Consider the following 19,003-nt stretch of genomic DNA (forward strand, 5'->3'; position numbering starts at 1 on the left):
ATCCGCATCACACACTTTTTTCACATTTGTGAATATGGCATCTATTATTTACCAAAGTTAATAAATAGCTGTGCAAAGACGTCTCATGCTGCTTCTTGTCTGATCTCACTCACAATTATTGAATTATAACTGCGTGGTTAAAGTACTCAGAGTGCAGTAAAAGGACTGAAAGTGAGCAAAGTATCTGAGTTTGTGGTACACTGGATTGGACCCAACAACAGAAGGATAAAAAGCACAACAGAGACAAGTCAGAAAATTTGCATTATTTATTTATTTATTTAGGACATTAAACAGTTACGTGCAGTAACACAGGCCACAACCACAGATGCGATTATGAATATCTTAAGAAAAAGACTGAGAAAGATGTAATAAAGTCAAGCACTATAAAGGTAAAACAGACTGAACAGGAATTTATAAATATGTGAAAGCAAACATACTAAACTCTCTAGTGATGGATCCAGATTTTTCATCCAAACCTAGAAAAAGAAACCCAAACATTAAGATTGCTGTGTGATCATTTATCATAATCAATGATTTTGAAATTAAAATGTTAAAAGTGCTTCAACCATTACAATAAAAACCTACACTAAACAAATATGTGTCAACACACAATTCAAGGTTCAACAGCTTCATTGTCAATGTAAAAATGGAAAGTTACAGTAATGCAGTTTTTTAGTGTGGTGTTCAAAAGAAGATAACAAAAATATTAAAAAGTGCTAATAAAAAATGTAGTCCACAACAGTGTTCACTTAAGGTGCGAAATACTTAAAAGAATCAAATTTGCAACGACCAAAGTCCAAAACTCATCCTGATAAAAATGCTGCAGCACTCGTTTTAACGAGCAACAGCTCTCTACTGTTACAACATGTTGCTGCTGTTAATCAATACAATTTAATACAGTTGTGCTTCAAATAGAACAAAAAATGTGACATGACAAATAATTAGGTCACACAAAAGGCTCTTACACTCAAACAGATATACATGTGTTTGCTATACCATATATCAGCAAGAGAAGATACGACCTCTCCTAGGAGGTGTGTGATCTATGCCAGAACACTCTGTAGAGGAGTGAACGCACCCCCCTCTTCATGCTACACAGAGTTGTTACAGACCTCCTAGGATGAGACATTCTTTCGATCTACACATGATTATATACTTCTAAGCATATATGAGTAAATATTTATTTACAGCTCAAGTTTTCTTGCTGCTCGTGATGGTGGTTTTATGGGATCATTTGTTGGGCTGTTGTTATTTGGTGTTCGTTGTCTTATCTCCTCGCTCTCCATCTTGATTAAAGGTGTTTGGTTCCTTTAGATAAAAACAAAATATGAGATCATTACTACTTTCAATAACGCCACCACATTTCTAAAGCATCTGAATTCTGTTTGTCGTGTAAAAACAATATACAACAATTTAAAAATACATTTAAAATGTATATTTAAATAAAATGGTACAAAGACAAAAAAATGAAATATTAAAACTGAGAAATTTTAATTATATGAAAAAAAAAATCTAATTTGAATTTCATGCCAGGAACACATTTCAGAACATTTGGGACAGAGACAAAAAAGACTGAAGATATTATGCAATGCATACAAATATCTGGTGAAGTATGTTATAATCAATGAGATAAACTGGCAACAGGTAACAGAAATGATATATAATGATATGATAAAATATAAAAAGAGCCCCAGAGGTAGCTGAGTCTTTGGAAGCGTGGTCAGGCAAAAGCCTCTGTGCTCTGAAATGGCTCAGGTTTACACATTTGAATGTGAACAAACAACAACACTTCTGGAACAATCTTTGTCCAAACATTGTAGAGTTTCCATCATCTGCTCTATTTAAAGATTCAGAGAATCTGGCGATATCTCTGCACACACTGAGTGATCATCATCTTTGGACTCTCAGGCTACACTGAAAACAGACGACACTGTGACAGTGAACAGAAAACCAAACTAGATCCAGGAATGACACCACCCTCTCTGGGACCGTGGGACTGACACAAAGTCCAAAACTGTTGTGTGGTCTGACCGATCACCACCTGAAATTCATCTTAGAAATCATGGACCACATCCTCAAAGTTACAGAAGAGAGGGACCATCTGGGGCGGACTCGTGCACATGGTGGACATCGGTGAAGAGACCATTAATGCTGAAACATGTAGACAGGTTTGGGAGCAACCACCTGGAAAACATCTGCTAATACTAGTCTACTTCTACTAGTGTATGTGCAGCAGATGTTTGTGGCTGGGTGTTCAAAAACACGGCATGCATTTTTAATTTCTCCTTGATATTTGGCCCGATGAATATTATGAATATTGGGGCCCGATGAATGTAAAAACAAAGAATTACCAGATTTTTTTTTACCTGATTTTTGTTTCTAAGAAAAATGAGAGCCACATGAGGATATTCATTTAAAATTTTGATAGAACAGTAGCAGTATAATGTCCTCGTAAGTGGATATCAGGCCCTAGAGCAAAATTTTGTATTTTGGTCTAAATAACCCAAAATGTGATGTCCACATATGTGGATGCCAGGTCCTAGCAGGTTAAATGATATTCCCACGAATTAATGAAAAAAATAACAAAAAGAATTTGAATAATTATCAAACAGTCTTACCCGTCCATCTTATTGGTTGACTTTTGTGGTGTTTTGCTCTTCTCATGGTCCCTGAGTGACAGAGGGATTTAAGGTTTAAAGTTTAAAGTCAGTACTATAAATATCTGCAGATATTACTGGATAGATGTGGGTTAGGTTCTTAGGGTCATAAATCATTATTATATTAACATATCCAGGAATGACACCATATATTATCATATTAACAAGAAGACACATATTAAACCACATGTGAAAGTTACCTCTGCTTGTCTTTTTCTTTAAGACGAACAGTGACGAGCAGAATTACACAACCAAGGACCAACACCGGTACTACAGCTGATACAATTATCACGGTGGAATCTGAGAGAAAAGCAAGGAAAATGTGACACTGAACAACACGGATACATTAATCATGGATAAAAAGGAAATGCAGAAGTACTAAGTTCATTGATATTAGGTCTCAGTCGAACTAACCCAGATATAATCGATCTATAAATTTGTGACTGAAAGAGTTTCTCACCATATTCATGATCAGACGTCTGCTGGACCTCAGGAATCGTCACCATCACCTCTCTGTGAGGAGCAGAGAGCACTCGTGCTGCACATCCCACCTGTGTGCTGTGTTTACATGAACCTGAGAGCACAGCTGTAGTGGTGACAGTGAATGTAGCGTTGGTGTTGGACACACTGACAGTGTTGTACTGTGAGAAGCTGAGGTCTTGTTGTGAGACACTGAGTGTTACAGTGGGAGCAGGTCGACCAGTGGCTGAACAGGAAACAACCCACTCTTCAGTAGAGTTTGACTCTCTGACATCAACAACAGGTTCATGCAGCTCTGTGAAGGATCAGGAAATATCATCAACATGTTCTTACAAACACACCAGCTGCTCACACATTTATTTCCAGTATGTTTGTTTGAGGTAAAAGTTCTTACTATAAACTTGGAGGTAGGGTTTCCCTGTCAGAGAGCCTTCAGGATAAGTGTTAAACAGACAGTGATAGAAGGCTTCATCCTCATATGTCACATTCCTGATGACTATGGAGCAGTTCTGTAGTCCAGTGTATATAAACCCAACTTTATCTGTAAAGCCATCATTCACTCTCTGACCATAGTGCTTGCTGTAGGTGGCAACATTTGTCTCCACATCAGGAGAGATTTTCTGCCATGTGACCTGAAGGACGTCTTTAGTCTTCAAGAGCTGACAGCTGACTTCAGCATCTTCTCCCACTGCTGCCAGCACAGTCTGCTGTGTTTGGACCACTGCTGTTAGAGCTGCATGGAGAAAAACATCAGTTAAAGATGAACTGAGTGCTCTTGATGGGAAGACTGAAACAATAATTCGGGCTAGGGATTAGACTGAGTTTAATTTATGGCACTAAATAATAACAATGTATCAGGTTTCACATATGTGAATAAAATAATGTACTTCAATGATATTATTGGATGTCTAATATGGAATTTCAAAAACAAAAACAGTGCTACCAGTAAGATGTGTGTTATGTTTCTTTTTGGCAAATCAATTAAATTCACAATATTAATAAAGACGTGCAGAAGTATTATGTAGGATCTACATGTGTTCAAAAGACAAACACTTGGCTCTCTAATTATCCACTATGTTTGTCATTCCGAACTCATCCAAATTACAAATGATAATTAAAGACATTAAAAAGGTGCATCTCCTTGAGACTCTCTTTCACCTCCACGTTGCCTCTTACAGTTGTTTATCCCAGGAACTCTTCTGACATTACGTCTTTGTGTTTGACATTTAGCAACAATGATCCTGCTTTTGATCAGCTTTTTCATCAATAAAAAGGAGGAAGAAATGGTTAATATGATATCTGAGTATTTATTAATAGTTATCTGCATCATATACCTGCTGAAATCAAGCTGTGACGAACTAGTTTGAATTATTTATCTACACTGCAGACTTTTCAATATAATGCTGGAAGTTTTACTACGTGACAACTAAATGACAACTATGTTGATCAATTACTGTTCACCAGTCACTGATCAACATAGTTGTCATTTTAATAGACTGATTACCTATAGACTATATTCAGACTTTAAATATAATACATTCAGCCCAATGAGACGTGTTACATTGGAAAATAAAAAAACAAACAAACAAACAAACAAAACCCTTAATTAACACAAATAACATTACCTAACCTGCCTTTCTAATTCTAATTATTACTGTTGGTACCGGTATTGTCAACACCAGCTCCGTATTAACTTGTTATTGGCTCATTACCAAAAATTAGAGTATTGAGTATTAAGGTATTAAACACGGAATTGGTTGACTGATTGCGACCCGGTGTGAGAGCTTAACTTGCATCCAATTGTTCTCTGCAGTCCCTCATCAACTAAACGCCTACTGTGAAAGCTGCGTCTGTTAAAACAGACCCTTAAAACGTTTAAATATCACCGTTTTATGGCTGTAGGTCTACCTGTTAGTGACATCCGGCGTTTCTTTTTTGTCAGACTTGATGTAAATGCAGCTTTTATGTTCCAACCGTGAAAATGAAAGTTAGTCGAGATCACGCTTCATCAATTTCAATTTAAGCTGATGACTTTCTTTAGTAACACTTTCTTAACTCTAAATTTATACTCGTTCTATATATGTTAGAGTGATTTCTTCTGTCTATCGCCCAGAAACCATCCGTCAGATCACTTTAGAGCAAACTGACTACAGCAGATCGAATTAATATAAATAAATTCATAAATGAAACAGTGTATCTCACTCACCGTTTGAAAAAAACGCCAGCAAACTAAAGACAAACGTGATCGCGCGTCCTGCCATGTTATCGGTTTACCGCTAAATTTCAAAACTGCAAACTGCACAAGAGAAGCTCGGCCAGTCCATGTCACAGGGTGTGTAGTGAGAACGACAAAGCAAAACATGATCCCTCTCATTAATCACAGCTACATAAAATACAAAGCATTCATTGGGAAATCTAATAAGTCACTGATTTGATAAACATTTTACTATTTTGTAAAACCTCTCGGCCATTTGACATCACGCTTATTCCTCGTTGTCCCCTCTTCAGTGTGTAGTGGAACAGACCAACAATTTACTTTCACTTTCGTTTGAAACGAACAGCCAGGCTGACAAATGTAAGATGAAACTCTTCAAACATACATACATGAAAGACCACGAAAAGGAGTACTTTGTCTTGGCACGAACAGCAAAAGAGTAAAGAGAGGAGCAGTAGCGGTTTCAGATAGGGGCGACCCCGGCGGTTGCCCGGGGCGGCATCGTGGTGGGGGGCGGCATCACGGGCAGCGGCAAAAAAAAATAAAAAAAATAAAAAATGCTCGTACTGGTGCTGCCCCGACGTCATGCCAGCGCATATTGGGAATGGCAGAGCCACCGATCGGTTTTCTATCGCCCATTTGCTGGGAGTAAGCGCGCCCTTCGTTTGCGAGGTGCGCCTGCTGCTTGCAGAGAGGAGAGCCGGCTGGAGCAGCATCTAATAACCAGCTCGCAAAATAAAAACAAACCAACAAACACGAAAACACCAGACATCATGATACAGACTTATAATTTGCACCGATGTTTTTTCGAAATTCTATACACGAAAAGTGAGCGCGAGAGCCCTCGGTGCGCCTGCTCGGTGCTGAAGTCAAAGTAAACTTTATTGTCATCTCCGCTACATACAGTCGAGTATATAGAGAGACGTGACGACAAGGCTCCAGTTACAGCAGTGCAAGTAAACGAACAGTAAATATAAGAAGAGTAAGAAAATAAATATACACGTTAGGACTCGGGGTAAAGGGATCAATAACAATTTAAAATGTATAATTTACAGTTTGCTGATTTAAAGTCTCACACAACCCGTCGAAAGGGGAGGGGGGGCGGCTGCTTCCAAATAGAGCACATTTCATTTATAATGTTGTAAATCCAAGCCCATTATGTATTCATGATTTGAATCCTGGGTTGTGTGAAATCCCAGAAATAAACCCTTGACAAAGTGAATCTGTGAACTAAGGTGTAGGTGTGTTAGATCATGTTGGGGTGATCCTTGGGTTGAGGGATGGGTGTTCATACTGGAGTGCAAAATTAAAACCAATGGAAGATGGACAAGAAAAGTTCAAAGCCATCAGGTGCTCAGTTTAGAAAAAAGAGAAAAGAAGAGGAGGAGAAACGAGCAAAAGATACAGGTAAGCAGATGTGTGATTGGATAATGGCAGCTCATCCTGAAACAATCAGAATCAGAATACTTTATTAATCCCTAAGGAAATAATGTGTGTTACAGTTGCTCCAAGAAGAAATGGTAAAAATAGTAACAGTAACAGACTAAACTCCAAACAATACATTATGTTACAGATTTTAATATTAATTAGTCATTGTCAATTGTTGATTTGTCCTGTTCTCATTGTATGACAAGTTATGATGGCTGTTTGGTATCCGTTTGCATGCATACTCTCTCTCTCCTCATATCTATGTGTGTGTACAACAGCTTTATGTTAATGTACAATCCTTAATATGTTTTGTGTGTGTGTGTGTGTGTGGGGGGGGGGGGGGGGGGCGCTAGAGGGAGTGTTCGCCCAGGGCGCCAAACGGGCTAGGACTGCCACTGGACAGGAGGGTGAAAATCGAAGAGAAGACCCAGAGTCCTAGTGCAGGCTCACTGTCAGTCCTTTCAGAGAGGCAATGAGCCACATAGCTCTTGTAGTGGTGAAAGTAATGTTTCAGTCATGACTAATAGAGAATCTTGAGATTTATTTAATGTGTGTTTAAAGTGTTTTTGGTGGCTATAGCTATTACTTCAGTAGACTGATTTGTCCATTGTTGCAATGGTTTTAAGAATTTGATGATTCATAAAAACATGTGACCACCAGGGTGCATCGGTTAGACTGTAGCTCCTTTATTTAAATTGAGTGGAAAGAACACCTGTGCTCTTGTTTCTATATATGTTTGTAGTTTGATTGGGTTAGTTTTAGGGCATACTTACATTTCAGTTTCAGTTGAAAGGTGTATTTTACTGTGTTAACTAATTATTGTGGAAAATAAAAGTAATTGAAATGTGTTTAGAATTTACAAATTACAATTGATTGATCCCTCTGGGGTGGGGTTTGTTTCTGTGTTTTGAATATATATATATGTATATGTGTGTGTGTGTGTGTGTGTGTGTGTGTGTGTGTGTGTGTGTGTGTGTGTGTGTGTGTGTGTGTGTGTGTGTGATATATGTATATAATATATATGTAGAGAGAGAGGGAGAGAGAGATGGACCCAAAACAAAAAATGCTATTAAGAACATAATTTCTGAGTTTCTGAGGGAGCATAGAGCAGCTCTCCAGTTTTTAGAAGCACAATAATTAGTTACTCATCAGCTATTTGGAAATCAAACTGAAAGCACTAGTTTTATTAAGATTATGTTTGGTCAATTTCAATTTAAGCCGATGGCTTTCTTTAGTAACACTTTCCTAATTCTACCTTTTATACAGCTTAGAGGATTTCTTCTCTCTTTCGCCCCGTTACACTGGAACCGTCTGTCAAATCATTTTAGACACTTACCACAGAGCAAAGTGAGAGCAAGTCATTTTAAAATCATTAAAAATAATAAAGAAAACAGTGTCTCTCTCACCTTTTGAAAAGACTGCCAGCAATGAAAGGACAATTGTGACTGCGTGCTGCCATTTTGTCTGCATATTACCAAATTTAAAAAGCTAACAAACAACGCCCAATTTTGAACTTACGTTGAACGTTCGGCCAGTCCAAAATGTCACTGGGAGTGTAGTGAAAAACAGCAAAGTGAAAGTCATCCTTCTTCCTAATAACAGCTACACAACATTTCATGGTGTTTGATGTGATAGCTAATAAGTCACTGACTTGATAAACATTTTTCTTTTTGTAAAACCTCTCTGCTATTTTACAGCTCATTGTCCCCTCTTCAGTGTGCAGTGGAACAGACCAACAACTTACTTCTACTTTCGTTTAGAATACTCGCACAGACAGACTGACAAATGTAAGATGAAACGCTTCAAATACCTCGGATTAAGTTGTGAAACATGACTAATCTGTTTAGACAAGCACTTGGAGTCTATGCAACTTTAAACAAAACATGAGCTCATAAGCAGGAGAAAATAGGAGATACAAATTGATTTATTTAGAGTTTTGCCATAAGATAATAAAAACATTATACTTATATAATAATAACTAACCAGAAACACCGTTAACATTTGGTTTTCTTAGAGTAATGTTTACAGGCATGGTCCTTTGACAGTTGCAAAACTTCCTCAGTTAGTTTGAACCAACAGTGCCATCATGTGCTCTTTCTGTGTATATTAGATGCAGATCTGCAGCACACACTGAGTTACATTTGGAAATAAATCACATCTCTGCAGTCCTCATTTAATCTGCAGAAACAACTTAACACACTTCACAGCTTATTTTACTCTATTACAATCCATGTTACAAAATATCAAAACTTTATAACCAATTACATGTTAACAGTATGATATAACAAACAAATGTCTATGAAGCAGAATAACTATTATTAATCAGTTGTACATGTTATTCATTCAGCCCACCTCCTCCCTGTCTCCACCTCACAGACAGCTCAGTCAGAGCTCCATCCAAGCCTCCGTTCTGACGTGGCGGGTCATCAGAGTCTAATCACCAAGTACATTAAATTCTCTATTTTAATAACTCATGTTCATTTCTTCCCACTGATCTCTCTTTATTGAATTCTTATTAGTGTTGTCTAGAAATATCAGGTAGGAATCTTTGTTGTTGACATGGTCCTCTTTATTTAATCAGCCAGTGATGCAGTTTGTTCATCTATTTTAGTTTTGATTGACTGATCGTCTCCAAACAGTCTTTTTGCTGCTAATGGGTTAGGGTCTTTCCTGCTGATGTTTTTTGGAGTTTTCTTTGTAGACGTCCGCTGCCTGAGCTGCTCGTTCTCGTGCGCTATTAAAGGTGTTTTGTTCCTTCAGACAGAAACAAGACATGAGTTCATTTCCACTCACACAGCAAATGATGACTGTATATATACATGAAGATTAAAGTTCATGAACAATGCATACATGAAGGAGATGAAACAATCAAGTGTGATTAACTTAAGTGTGTGATTCACTGAAACACTTCAGTTTCATCAGGATGAAGTTAAGCTGACAGACAAGAAAATGGAAAAAACAAAACTGACAAAGAAAAAATGCTGTAAAATATGAATAGTTATGAAATGTACTTACTCATCAATGTCTTGCTTTGATTTTAGTGGTGTGTTGGTCTTCTCTGGGTCCCTGAGTGATGAAAACATTTAAAGGATTTAAATTATATACTGCAAAAACATATAAATGGTATTTACTGGGGTTTTTCTGAAAAGATTTATAGGTGTTCATGTGAAGTTTCTTAATGTCAGTTAATCATTACTATATTAACAGTGACAAACTTACATTACGAGGAGACTATATTAAAGTGAAAATTACCCAGTCTTGCTTTGTTGTTTGAAATGAGCAGTGAAGAAAGCCGAGATCCAATCGCGATGAACCACATACAACATCACCACTAACACTGCAACCACCAACACCATAACTAATACAATGATCCAGGTGAAATCTGGGAGAACAGAGGAAAACTGTGACTTGGAGCACCATTCATAAAGCACTTACAAATTACACACATGGAAAGGCAAACTTACTTGATTCACTGCTATGGGATGTGATCTTCTCATAAGAGCCTAAAAACAGGAACCCAAATATTAGAGTGGCAGGGCATCGATCTATAAATCTGTGAATTTGAATGTTTCTCACCATCCTCAGTAGCATCAGGTGTCTTTTGGACCTCGTAAATCATCACCGTCACCCCTCGCTGAGGGGCAGAGAGCACTCGTGCTGCACATCCCACCTGTGTGCTGTGTTTACGTGAACCTGAGAGCACAGCTGTAGTGGTGACAGTGAATGTAGCGTTGGTGTTGGACACACTGACAGTGTTGTACTGTGAGAAGCTGAGGTCTTGTTGTGAGACACTGAGTGTTACAGTGGGAGCAGGTCGACCAGTGGCTGAACAGGAAACAACCCACTCTTCAGTAGAGTTTGACTCTCTGACATCAAGGACAGGTTCATGCAGCTCTGCGAAGAGAATATATTTAAGAAAAGTCACCATTAAATGTGGAAATAAAAATCCAAATAAGCCTGTGTGTGTTGCTGATTTGTATACTATAGCTGTGCAGTGTTTTAGGCAATCGCATTCTCTATGTAAATAGATTTACTGTGAAGAGTGGTGTAAAAACTTCAAAATGATTTAACATTGGGGATAGGAAACAAAATATTATTCTTTTAATAAAATATTTTAATTTCTAAACAGAGTATTTGTGAATAAAGTATGAAATACAAATTTTCACAGTCTCTTTCCTTACCTGTCTTTTGAAACCCTGCATACTAAGCACTAAGGGTGGAGGAAAACCCGATGCAGAAGAGTATTTCAATATTTTGCATGGTGATATTATATCATTACAGGGACACCAAATATGAAAATGTTATTGAATAAATTACAAAACAAATGTCTGGGAATACCTAATAAAATGGCTCATCTCATGCACTACTGTGCAAAATTACATTAAATCAACTCAACCAAAAAAACATTCAACGCACCCATCTTGACAAAGCTATCTCCTAATAAAAAGACACTTTTGAGTTTTTATCAATAAGCACAACTAACGGGGACTCAACTGCCAGGATGTATTCTAGTTATATTCATATAGAAGAGGAAGGTTTTTCAGTATATTGTAAAATGTTAGGAATTGCAATAATATTAATTTGTGAGTGTAGTATTGAGATAATATTGTATCGAGGTAAAACTGGTACTTCCCAACTGTACTGAGCAATTCCTATTTTTAATATATTTTGTATTTTTTTTCACATTTGTTTTGTTTTCTATATTATTGCCATTAACAGTAAATACCACAAGCACTGTGGGTGCAGATGATGTAGAGATCTAGTTTTAGCTGTGGATAGGTTTCCTCTATAACTCTAGACCACGTGTCCTTACCGTAGACGTGGAGGCAGGTTCTACCTGTGAAGGCTCCTTCAGGATAAGTGTTAAACAGACAGCGATAGCAGCCTTCATCCTGCTCCGTCACATTCCTGATGACTATGGAGCAGTTCTGTAGTGCAGGATTTTTAAACTCCACTTTCTTTGTAAACTCAGGATTCACTCTCTGGCCAAAGTACTTGTTGTAGGTGGCCATATTTTTTTCTGAACTTCCTGAGATCATCTGCCATGTGACTTGAAGGACGTCTTTAGAAAGCATGAGCTCACAGTTCAAGCAGGCCTTATCTCCCACTGCTGCCAGCACAGTGTGCTGTGTTTGTATCCCAGATGTATGACCTGCACAGAGAAAATGACACGAAAATTATGAATGGCTTGAGCAGCATATGAACCACAGGCTGATGGTTATCCCTGCTGATGCCACAGAAACAGTTAAGTCACCACATGGGCCACCTTTACCCTGTCATGATCATACATGTCCTCTTAAAGGTTCTTCTGTTTCTAGCTAGAACTACAGAACAGGATGTAGCATAAATGGAGAAACTTGAAGTGGCAGACAAATTCAAAATAAAGACAAATATGCTGTTCTGATCGCTCAGCACCTTAAACTTTACAAAATGGAAATTTAAAGGTTACATGTAATCTCTTAAATCAACTTAGATGTTTGTAACCAGACAGCAGAGCTGTACGTGACGTGCTGCTGAAGTTATCTAATTATGTCACATTGTGGAATATCTTTCAAAGTAAATCACATGATAATAATTTCATGATATGCAAAGGCTAAAATGGAAGTTCAGTGCAGGCTAAGCTTTGTGTTTTGCACTATTGTGGTATAGTTCACAGTGACAGCCTGTAGCATCAGTGACTGTTGCTAGGTTAGGTCCTGGGCAACAACAGAGACATACGAGAGATGTGGGACCAGGCACAGTGCCCAGATTTGGATGGGCCAGAGTGTAATTTGGGCTGGATCTTTTAAATAATCTTATAAATTAACGAAACAGTGGATTGTATTGTAAAGATCTATATAAGCTTCATCTTTATCTTCTTGTTATTATTATAATTATTGTTATTATTTCTGTTACTCTATTGATTTTCCTTTGTCTCATTTACTTTGCCCGCCTCCTCTTCTTGATGTCCAAAGTCACCCTACAGACGACCCTGCGATGCTTCCCCTTACATCAGCTTGCAGTCTCCTGCCTCTTTTAGATTGCACCTTTGAATGAGATGGACTCCACCTTCCTCCACTCTTATGTTACTCCAGCTGGTAACTCCCTAACACCCGGAGCCCAAATGCTGTACAGAATTCTTCCTTCTTCAGCTTCCACCAATGGAGGATGTTCATTCACTTAAACACCAAGATCCAAAATATAAATAATAAATAAACTATCTTATGAATGAAAGAGAAAGAAAAGCTCTCACTCCTGTTTTTCTAGGTTTTTATACTTTTATACTTTCAGTATAAAATGTATTCGCTGTGTTAAGTGACTTTATTGTCACTCTAACCTCTTTGCCAGCAGTCTATTACAAACTGATGTAAAGCCCATTTGTGCTGTAAAAACAAACAAATAAAAAAAACTGTGTAAACCACTAAAGAAAATGCAACAATGCACATCCAACAATTACAGGTGACCTATTAGTTAATAATTTACATGATAATTGAGTTGCTTAGATTTGAGAGGTATTCGTCAGTGTAAAATGACCTGTTATGATCGCTCAGAATTCACCTGTGGTAACTTCTTAAATGCTTTTACTTTTGTAGAACAGAGAGCACATTTGAAAAACTGAAAATAAAACCAAAGAAATCACTTCTGATTGGCAGCCAGGATGGGGCTGTTGTTAGGCCCCTCCCACCTGTAGGATGGCAGTGAAGTGAGGGGATTTTCAAACAGCAAACATGCTGGTTGTTATACTTCCAGGGATAAAACTTTATAAAGCTTTGTGTGCAAAGTCAGCAAATTTTTAAGTGTTTTATTATTTTTTTACAGTCAAATTTGACTCGATGTTCTGCACGTGCACTTTTATGTCCCGCTCACTATTAAAATAAAAGTTAATTTAGGTATTGCTTCAAATGAGGTGTTCCTCAGTGTGCCTGCTGACTAACAGCATTTGCTTCTAAAGGAAGCAACTTGACTTGAATTTAAGCTGTTGATGTTCATAGTGTCACAGTAACAAATTCCATCTTATTCACTAACTGTATCTATAACTGTAAAACAAACTACCTGCCAAACCCACTTTGACTGTCTGCAGTGGATTACACTTAAATTTATACACTCCCCACAGAGCAAACTGACTACTACAAATCAATAAGTCATAAAGAAAACAGCATCTCTCTCACCTTTTGAAAAGATCGCCAGTAAAGAAAAGATCAGTGTGATTTTACGTCCTGCCATGTTGTCTGTGTGCCGCCAAATAAAAAAAAGAAAAATTTGAATCTTACCGCTTGACCAGTCCGTACCATCTCTGGGTGTGCAGTGAAAAAAAAAAAACATAATAAAAGATTATCCCTTTTATTAACAACAGCTACATGTCATATGATGATTTTTCACTTGGATATCTAATAAGTCAGTAATCTGATAATATTTACTATTTTGGAAACCCTGTCTGTCGTTTTACAGCACATTTATTCCTCATCGTCCCCTCTTCACAGTGCAGTGGAACAGACTTACTTTCACTTTCGTTTTGAACTCGCAAAAAGAATGAACGTGCCTTTGTTTCTCTAAAAGGAGACGCAACACCTCAGACTGTGGTGTGAAACACGCCTGATCTCTTACATGTACTGATCACATTTTGTCTATTTCATTCAACAAAACAGGAGAAGGTGAAGCTCGCCGCAGACGCTGAGTCATATTGGGGAATAACTCCCATCTAATAATGAATGACTGAATCTCACTGCGGCTCAAACCAGCCAAAGTTTTCATTCAGAGTTCACTGATGAGATTATTTACTTCCAGACAAGACAAAGCAGCATTGCTCAGCTTATTAATTGCTTTATTCTCAATCATACAAAACATCAAAATAAAATCACCAAAACAGCTTTCCGTGTTCATTATCTATATTTATTATTATTAAAATATTAATAAGATGAACATGAAGGAAGAAAGAAAGATGGGTTCCCACTTCCCCTGTATTCACCAAAAACGAACAACCTCACAAAGTGCTTTCAGTTTGTTATAACTTCATGTACACGTTGGAGTATACATCCGATTACATTAATTCTATAGCATTTTAGCAAAAAATAAATATTTTTCATAAGCAGTGCAGTGTTGTTTGTGTGTTTATCAAATCAAATATGAATAAAAAATAATGCTAACAATATTTGATGGTTTAATGGATTTTTAATGGAACTAGATAGAACCAACATTCCTGGGTTAAGTGAAAACTTTAACCATATGTATGCGCTATATTTTTGTATAGATGCTGACAAACTGAATTGTAAAAATCTGTAAAATTTCACAACAAACAGAGAACTTCAATTTCAGCAATGGGAGCAAAAATGACTAAAGTGAAAATTTTATGTTGATCACTCCTGTTGATTTTCAAAGTTTTCATTTGAAGTAATTAAGTGTAATAATATCCACCAAAAAAATAAAAATAAAAATAAAAATCCTTTTTTATCACCAACGTTTCCTTTTCCTTAATAATTTATGTATAAAAAAAACCTTTAAAAAATGTAGTAAAATTTAGCACAAACATAATAGTTGCAGCATGAACACCAGGAAAGCTTCTTGAATGCTTCAGTGGAACAGGTTTTTGTGTTTTGTGTTTGTCAAACTCTAGCACCATTTTGTTCAGAAATGCCACACTTCATTAAAGAGAAATCAACAATGGTCAAGATCAGATCTTCATCCTGATAAAGACGTGAGCCCTGGATGGTCTCCCTCAGGATGTTTGTGTTTTCTGAGCAGATTGTCACCTCATCTGACTAAAAGTGTTTTGGTTCCTAAATTAAAACAAAATGAGAAGATAAAGAGTGACTTACATCATTGATCTCATTTGTCTCGAGCTCGCTGTGTGACAAATACAGTTAAAACTGCAGAAACATTTAGCAGCTGAATCAAATTGACAAACAGTAACAGAATATAAGAAAGAGTACCTGCTCTGAGATTTCTTTTTAGGCCAGACAAAGATGAGTGTAGTAAAACAGGCCAACAACAACAACAACACAGAGGATAGAATCACTAAAATCCTTCCTTTGACAAAAACAGAGAAAAGAAGGACATAATCATTGAAACATCTACTAAATAACAATAGAGTGAACAGAAAACCTGAGTGTAAAGCATTCAAATGTAAACACACCAAAATTTCTGTGATAGGATCCATCATTCAGACCTGTTAGAAGGAACCTCAACATTAAAATCACAAAGTAATCACCAATTTATAAATCAATCATTTTAAAAGAGTTTCTAACCATCATCATAATCATCATCATCATCATACTCCTCCTGGACCTCAGGAATCGTCTCCATCACCTCTCTGTGAGGAGCAGAGAGCACTCGTGCTGCACATCCCACCTGTGTGCTGTTGTTACGTGAACCTGAGAGCACAGCTGTAGTGGTGACAGTGAATGTAGCGTTGGTGTTGGACACACTGACAGTGTTGTACTGTGAGAAGCTGAGGTCTTGTTGTGAGACACTGAGTGTTACAGTGGGAGCAGGTCGACCAGTGGCTGAACAGGAAACAACCCACTCTTCAGTAGAGTTTGACTCTCTGACATCAACAACAGGTTCATGCAGCTCTGTGAAGGATCAGGAAATACTATAAGGACTATGTTGTCAAGAAGAAACAAGCTTCTAAACCATTTTACAGCATCATGGTTTCTTTCGGTCTAATCCGGTTAAAGAACATATAAGTTCTTACCATAGACTTGGAGGCAGGGTCTACCTATCAGAGAGCCTTCAGGATAAGTGTTAAACAGACAGTGATAGCAGCCTTCATCCTGCTCTGTGACATTCCTGATGACTATGGAGCAGTTTTGTAGTTCAGTATGTTTAAACTTAAATTTCTCTGTAAAGCCATCATTCACTCTCTGACCAAAGTACTTGTTGTAGGTGGCGACATTTGTCTCCACATCATGTGAGACTTTCTGCCATGTGACCTGAACGACGTCTTTAGTCTCCAAGAGCTGACAGCTGAATTCAGCATCTTCTCCCACTGCTGCCAGCACAGTCTGCTGTGTTTGGATCACTGCTGTTAGAGCTGTAGATAAAGGTGTCAAGCAAGACAAACACTCTCTTCAAATTCAACACTTACTGAAACAGAAAGTCCAGTGTTACTCCCACAGGTCTGACATGACACACATTTTCACCTTCACCTTACTAATAATTCTCCCACCACCACAAGTAAAATCCTTTGAAACCTGAGCCTGTACCTGTGGAAAAAAGGAATGAAATGAGTCTTTACTGTTAAAATTGTCTTAGATCTCATATTGTAATTAACATACAGTTTATCTCACCTTTGTCAAAGTTCCAAAAAATGAAAATGACAGCAACATAAAACTCGTAAAGTAAAACTCCAATGTTCGCCATTTCATTCAATGCGAGGTGAACTGTAAGGCTGCACAGGAAAAGCATGTGTGACTTGTTTGACCACATAAAGGGAAAGTCAAGAGTTTTAAACTTCTGTCCAGTAATTTACATCCATTATAGCATGTACTGAATGAACCAACCAATCAAAATTTGTGTTACTCATATCAGTACTAAGAAAAGGGGCTCTTTGTTTGCTTTCTGGTTTAACCAGTGGTTTAACTTCTCCTAAGGTTTTTCTGACCGTGCAGAAAAGAGAGATTAAAAGTTTCTGTAAAAAGTCAAACGTTTTCAGATTATTTTTGAACTAGAAATATTACATCTCTGTGTTGTGTGGTTATGTTTTTATGTAGTTGCAACTAAATTGCATGTTGATGATGTGGATCAAACTAGTGTTTAAGCTATGATGTTTCACTGAACAAGCTCCATCCCACAATGTAAAGCTACAGATCTTAGCAACCTAACTGAGGCTCCCCAAGATAAGAAAATCCTGTATGTTCGTTTATTTACATCTTAATGTCATAATTGCAAACAAAAACACTGTACACAAGTGAAATTACAAACACCATTTACCATAATTAATTAGCTGGACAAAAGTAAATATGTGGAACATGAGACAATAAATTGTTACATATACATACACATGTATAATTTTTCAGGGAACACTGTAGAAAAACTATGAACACAAAAATAACACTGTGTGACTAAAAGTGTTGCAATAATAGAATCTGCAGTCACAACAACCTAAAAAGACCAAACAGCAAAAAACACTGAGAAAGGAAACACATTTTTTATCAGTGAAAAAATATGTGTCTCTACTTCACCTCGTTATATGATATGGTACAAAGAAGAAAGGCTTAAACTTCAGTGAGTTCCATTCACAACACAACACAGAGTACTGAATGAAAAGAACAATCAACATTTGTGTTACAGGTTGGTGGCTGGTGACACCTTGTTATCCAGCATATTTGTTTCAGGCTGGTTCCACTTGTCAGAGAACAACAAACAGTGATAGAAGCCCTTAATCCTGCTCTGTCACATTCCTATTATTATGGAGCAGTTCTGTACAGTACAGGTTTAAACTTGAGCAAAGCCACGATTCACTCTCTGACCAAAGTACTTGTTGTAGGTGGAAACATTTGTCTCCCCATCATGGTAGATGTCCTTCAAGTGATGTCATGTGATCTAAAGAATGTCCTTCAAAGCCAAGGATTTCTGTTCAAGTTCAAGTCCAACACAAAGGACAGACCTGTAAAAAAAATCTGTCCTTTGGGGAAAACAGCCAGCTCAGTCCCTCCCCTCCCCTCAGTGGCCAGAACATACAGACAGAGATCTGATGACAAAATCCTCAGTCAGTTTTAACTGTTGTAATTATATATGTCAATGTCTGTGTAGGTTCTCAGTCATCGTATACACTCAAAAAAGTGAAATTTGGTGGTTATTGCATTTACAAGACTCTAACATGTAATTTGAACACAATGAATTTATGTTTCTAAGGTGAACGTAATAAAATCATATAAGATCTACAAGAAATTTACCAACTTAGCGCCTCTTAAATTTATTCTTGTTGATATGACATGATAAAATCTAACAAGAGTGGTTAGCTGCCTTAAAGACTCGCGATATCATAAGATCACGTGAGATTCTAAACAACAAGAGGCAGGAAAGCACATGGTTTGCTTCACGGTCATCTTGGAAAGGTAAGAGTGAATCTATCTTCATCCATCTTGATGAAAATACTTTTTGCACAAAGGTATCATTAGTTTGTCGATTCTTTTCAGTTCTATTTATTCACATTTGTTTTTTTGTTTTTTTTAAAAAAATATCTGTTTGTTTATGCCATTCTAGCTAGCTAACACGTTAGTGCAAGAATATAGCACAATGTCAT

The 19,003-nt window shown here is 37.3% G+C and overlaps 3 protein-coding genes across 8 annotated transcripts; all 3 read right to left on the minus strand.

The window, feature by feature from the left end:
* Positions 1–250: 250 nt before the first annotated feature.
* On the minus strand, positions 251–8,256 carry LOC113016228 (nectin-3-like). Of its 2 annotated transcripts, none has more exons than XM_080297496.1 (7): positions 8,187–8,256; positions 3,532–3,870; positions 3,118–3,432; positions 2,858–2,957; positions 2,619–2,669; positions 1,189–1,308; positions 251–476 (listed from the first exon to the last, which is right to left on the minus strand). In XM_080297496.1, the coding sequence occupies exons 1-7, from the start codon at positions 8,248–8,250 to the stop codon at positions 467–469; spliced, it is 999 nt and encodes a 332-aa protein (XP_080153622.1). In that variant the 5' UTR covers positions 8,251–8,256; the 3' UTR covers positions 251–466. The 2 variants fall into 2 exon arrangements, with proteins under 2 accessions (XP_080153622.1, XP_026014688.2); XM_026158903.2 differs by lacking the exon at positions 8,187–8,256 and adding an exon at positions 5,344–5,469.
* A 430-nt stretch (positions 8,257–8,686) lies between these two features.
* LOC113016226 (nectin 1b-like) lies at positions 8,687–14,232 on the minus strand. Of its 2 annotated transcripts, none has more exons than XM_080297497.1 (7): positions 13,929–14,232; positions 11,594–11,932; positions 10,357–10,674; positions 10,245–10,283; positions 10,033–10,162; positions 9,796–9,846; positions 8,687–9,534 (listed from the first exon to the last, which is right to left on the minus strand). In XM_080297497.1, exons 1-7 carry the CDS (start codon positions 14,080–14,082, stop codon positions 9,354–9,356), a joined length of 1,212 nt encoding a protein of 403 aa, XP_080153623.1. In that variant the 5' UTR covers positions 14,083–14,232; the 3' UTR covers positions 8,687–9,353. The 2 variants fall into 2 exon arrangements, with proteins under 2 accessions (XP_080153623.1, XP_026014685.2); XM_026158900.2 differs by having other exon boundaries at positions 8,687–9,537.
* A 676-nt stretch (positions 14,233–14,908) lies between these two features.
* Positions 14,909–18,179, minus strand: LOC113016227 (OX-2 membrane glycoprotein-like). Of its 4 annotated transcripts, none has more exons than XM_026158901.2 (7): positions 17,940–18,179; positions 17,046–17,146; positions 16,451–16,789; positions 16,002–16,328; positions 15,890–15,922; positions 15,687–15,783; positions 14,909–15,533 (listed from the first exon to the last, which is right to left on the minus strand). In XM_026158901.2, the coding sequence occupies exons 1-7, from the start codon at positions 18,035–18,037 to the stop codon at positions 15,503–15,505; spliced, it is 1,026 nt and encodes a 341-aa protein (XP_026014686.2). In that variant the 5' UTR covers positions 18,038–18,179; the 3' UTR covers positions 14,909–15,502. The 4 variants fall into 4 exon arrangements, 3 of the variants coding, with proteins under 3 accessions (XP_026014686.2, XP_080153626.1, XP_080153625.1); XR_013905350.1 differs by having other exon boundaries at positions 15,474–15,533; positions 15,687–15,779; XM_080297500.1 differs by lacking the exon at positions 17,940–18,179 and having other exon boundaries at positions 17,046–17,315.
* Between the last annotated feature and the right edge of the window lie 824 nt (positions 18,180–19,003).

Source organism: Astatotilapia calliptera, chromosome 23, assembly GCF_964374335.1.
Source record: "Astatotilapia calliptera chromosome 23, fAstCal68.1, whole genome shotgun sequence".
NCBI lineage: Eukaryota > Metazoa > Chordata > Actinopteri > Cichliformes > Cichlidae > Astatotilapia > Astatotilapia calliptera.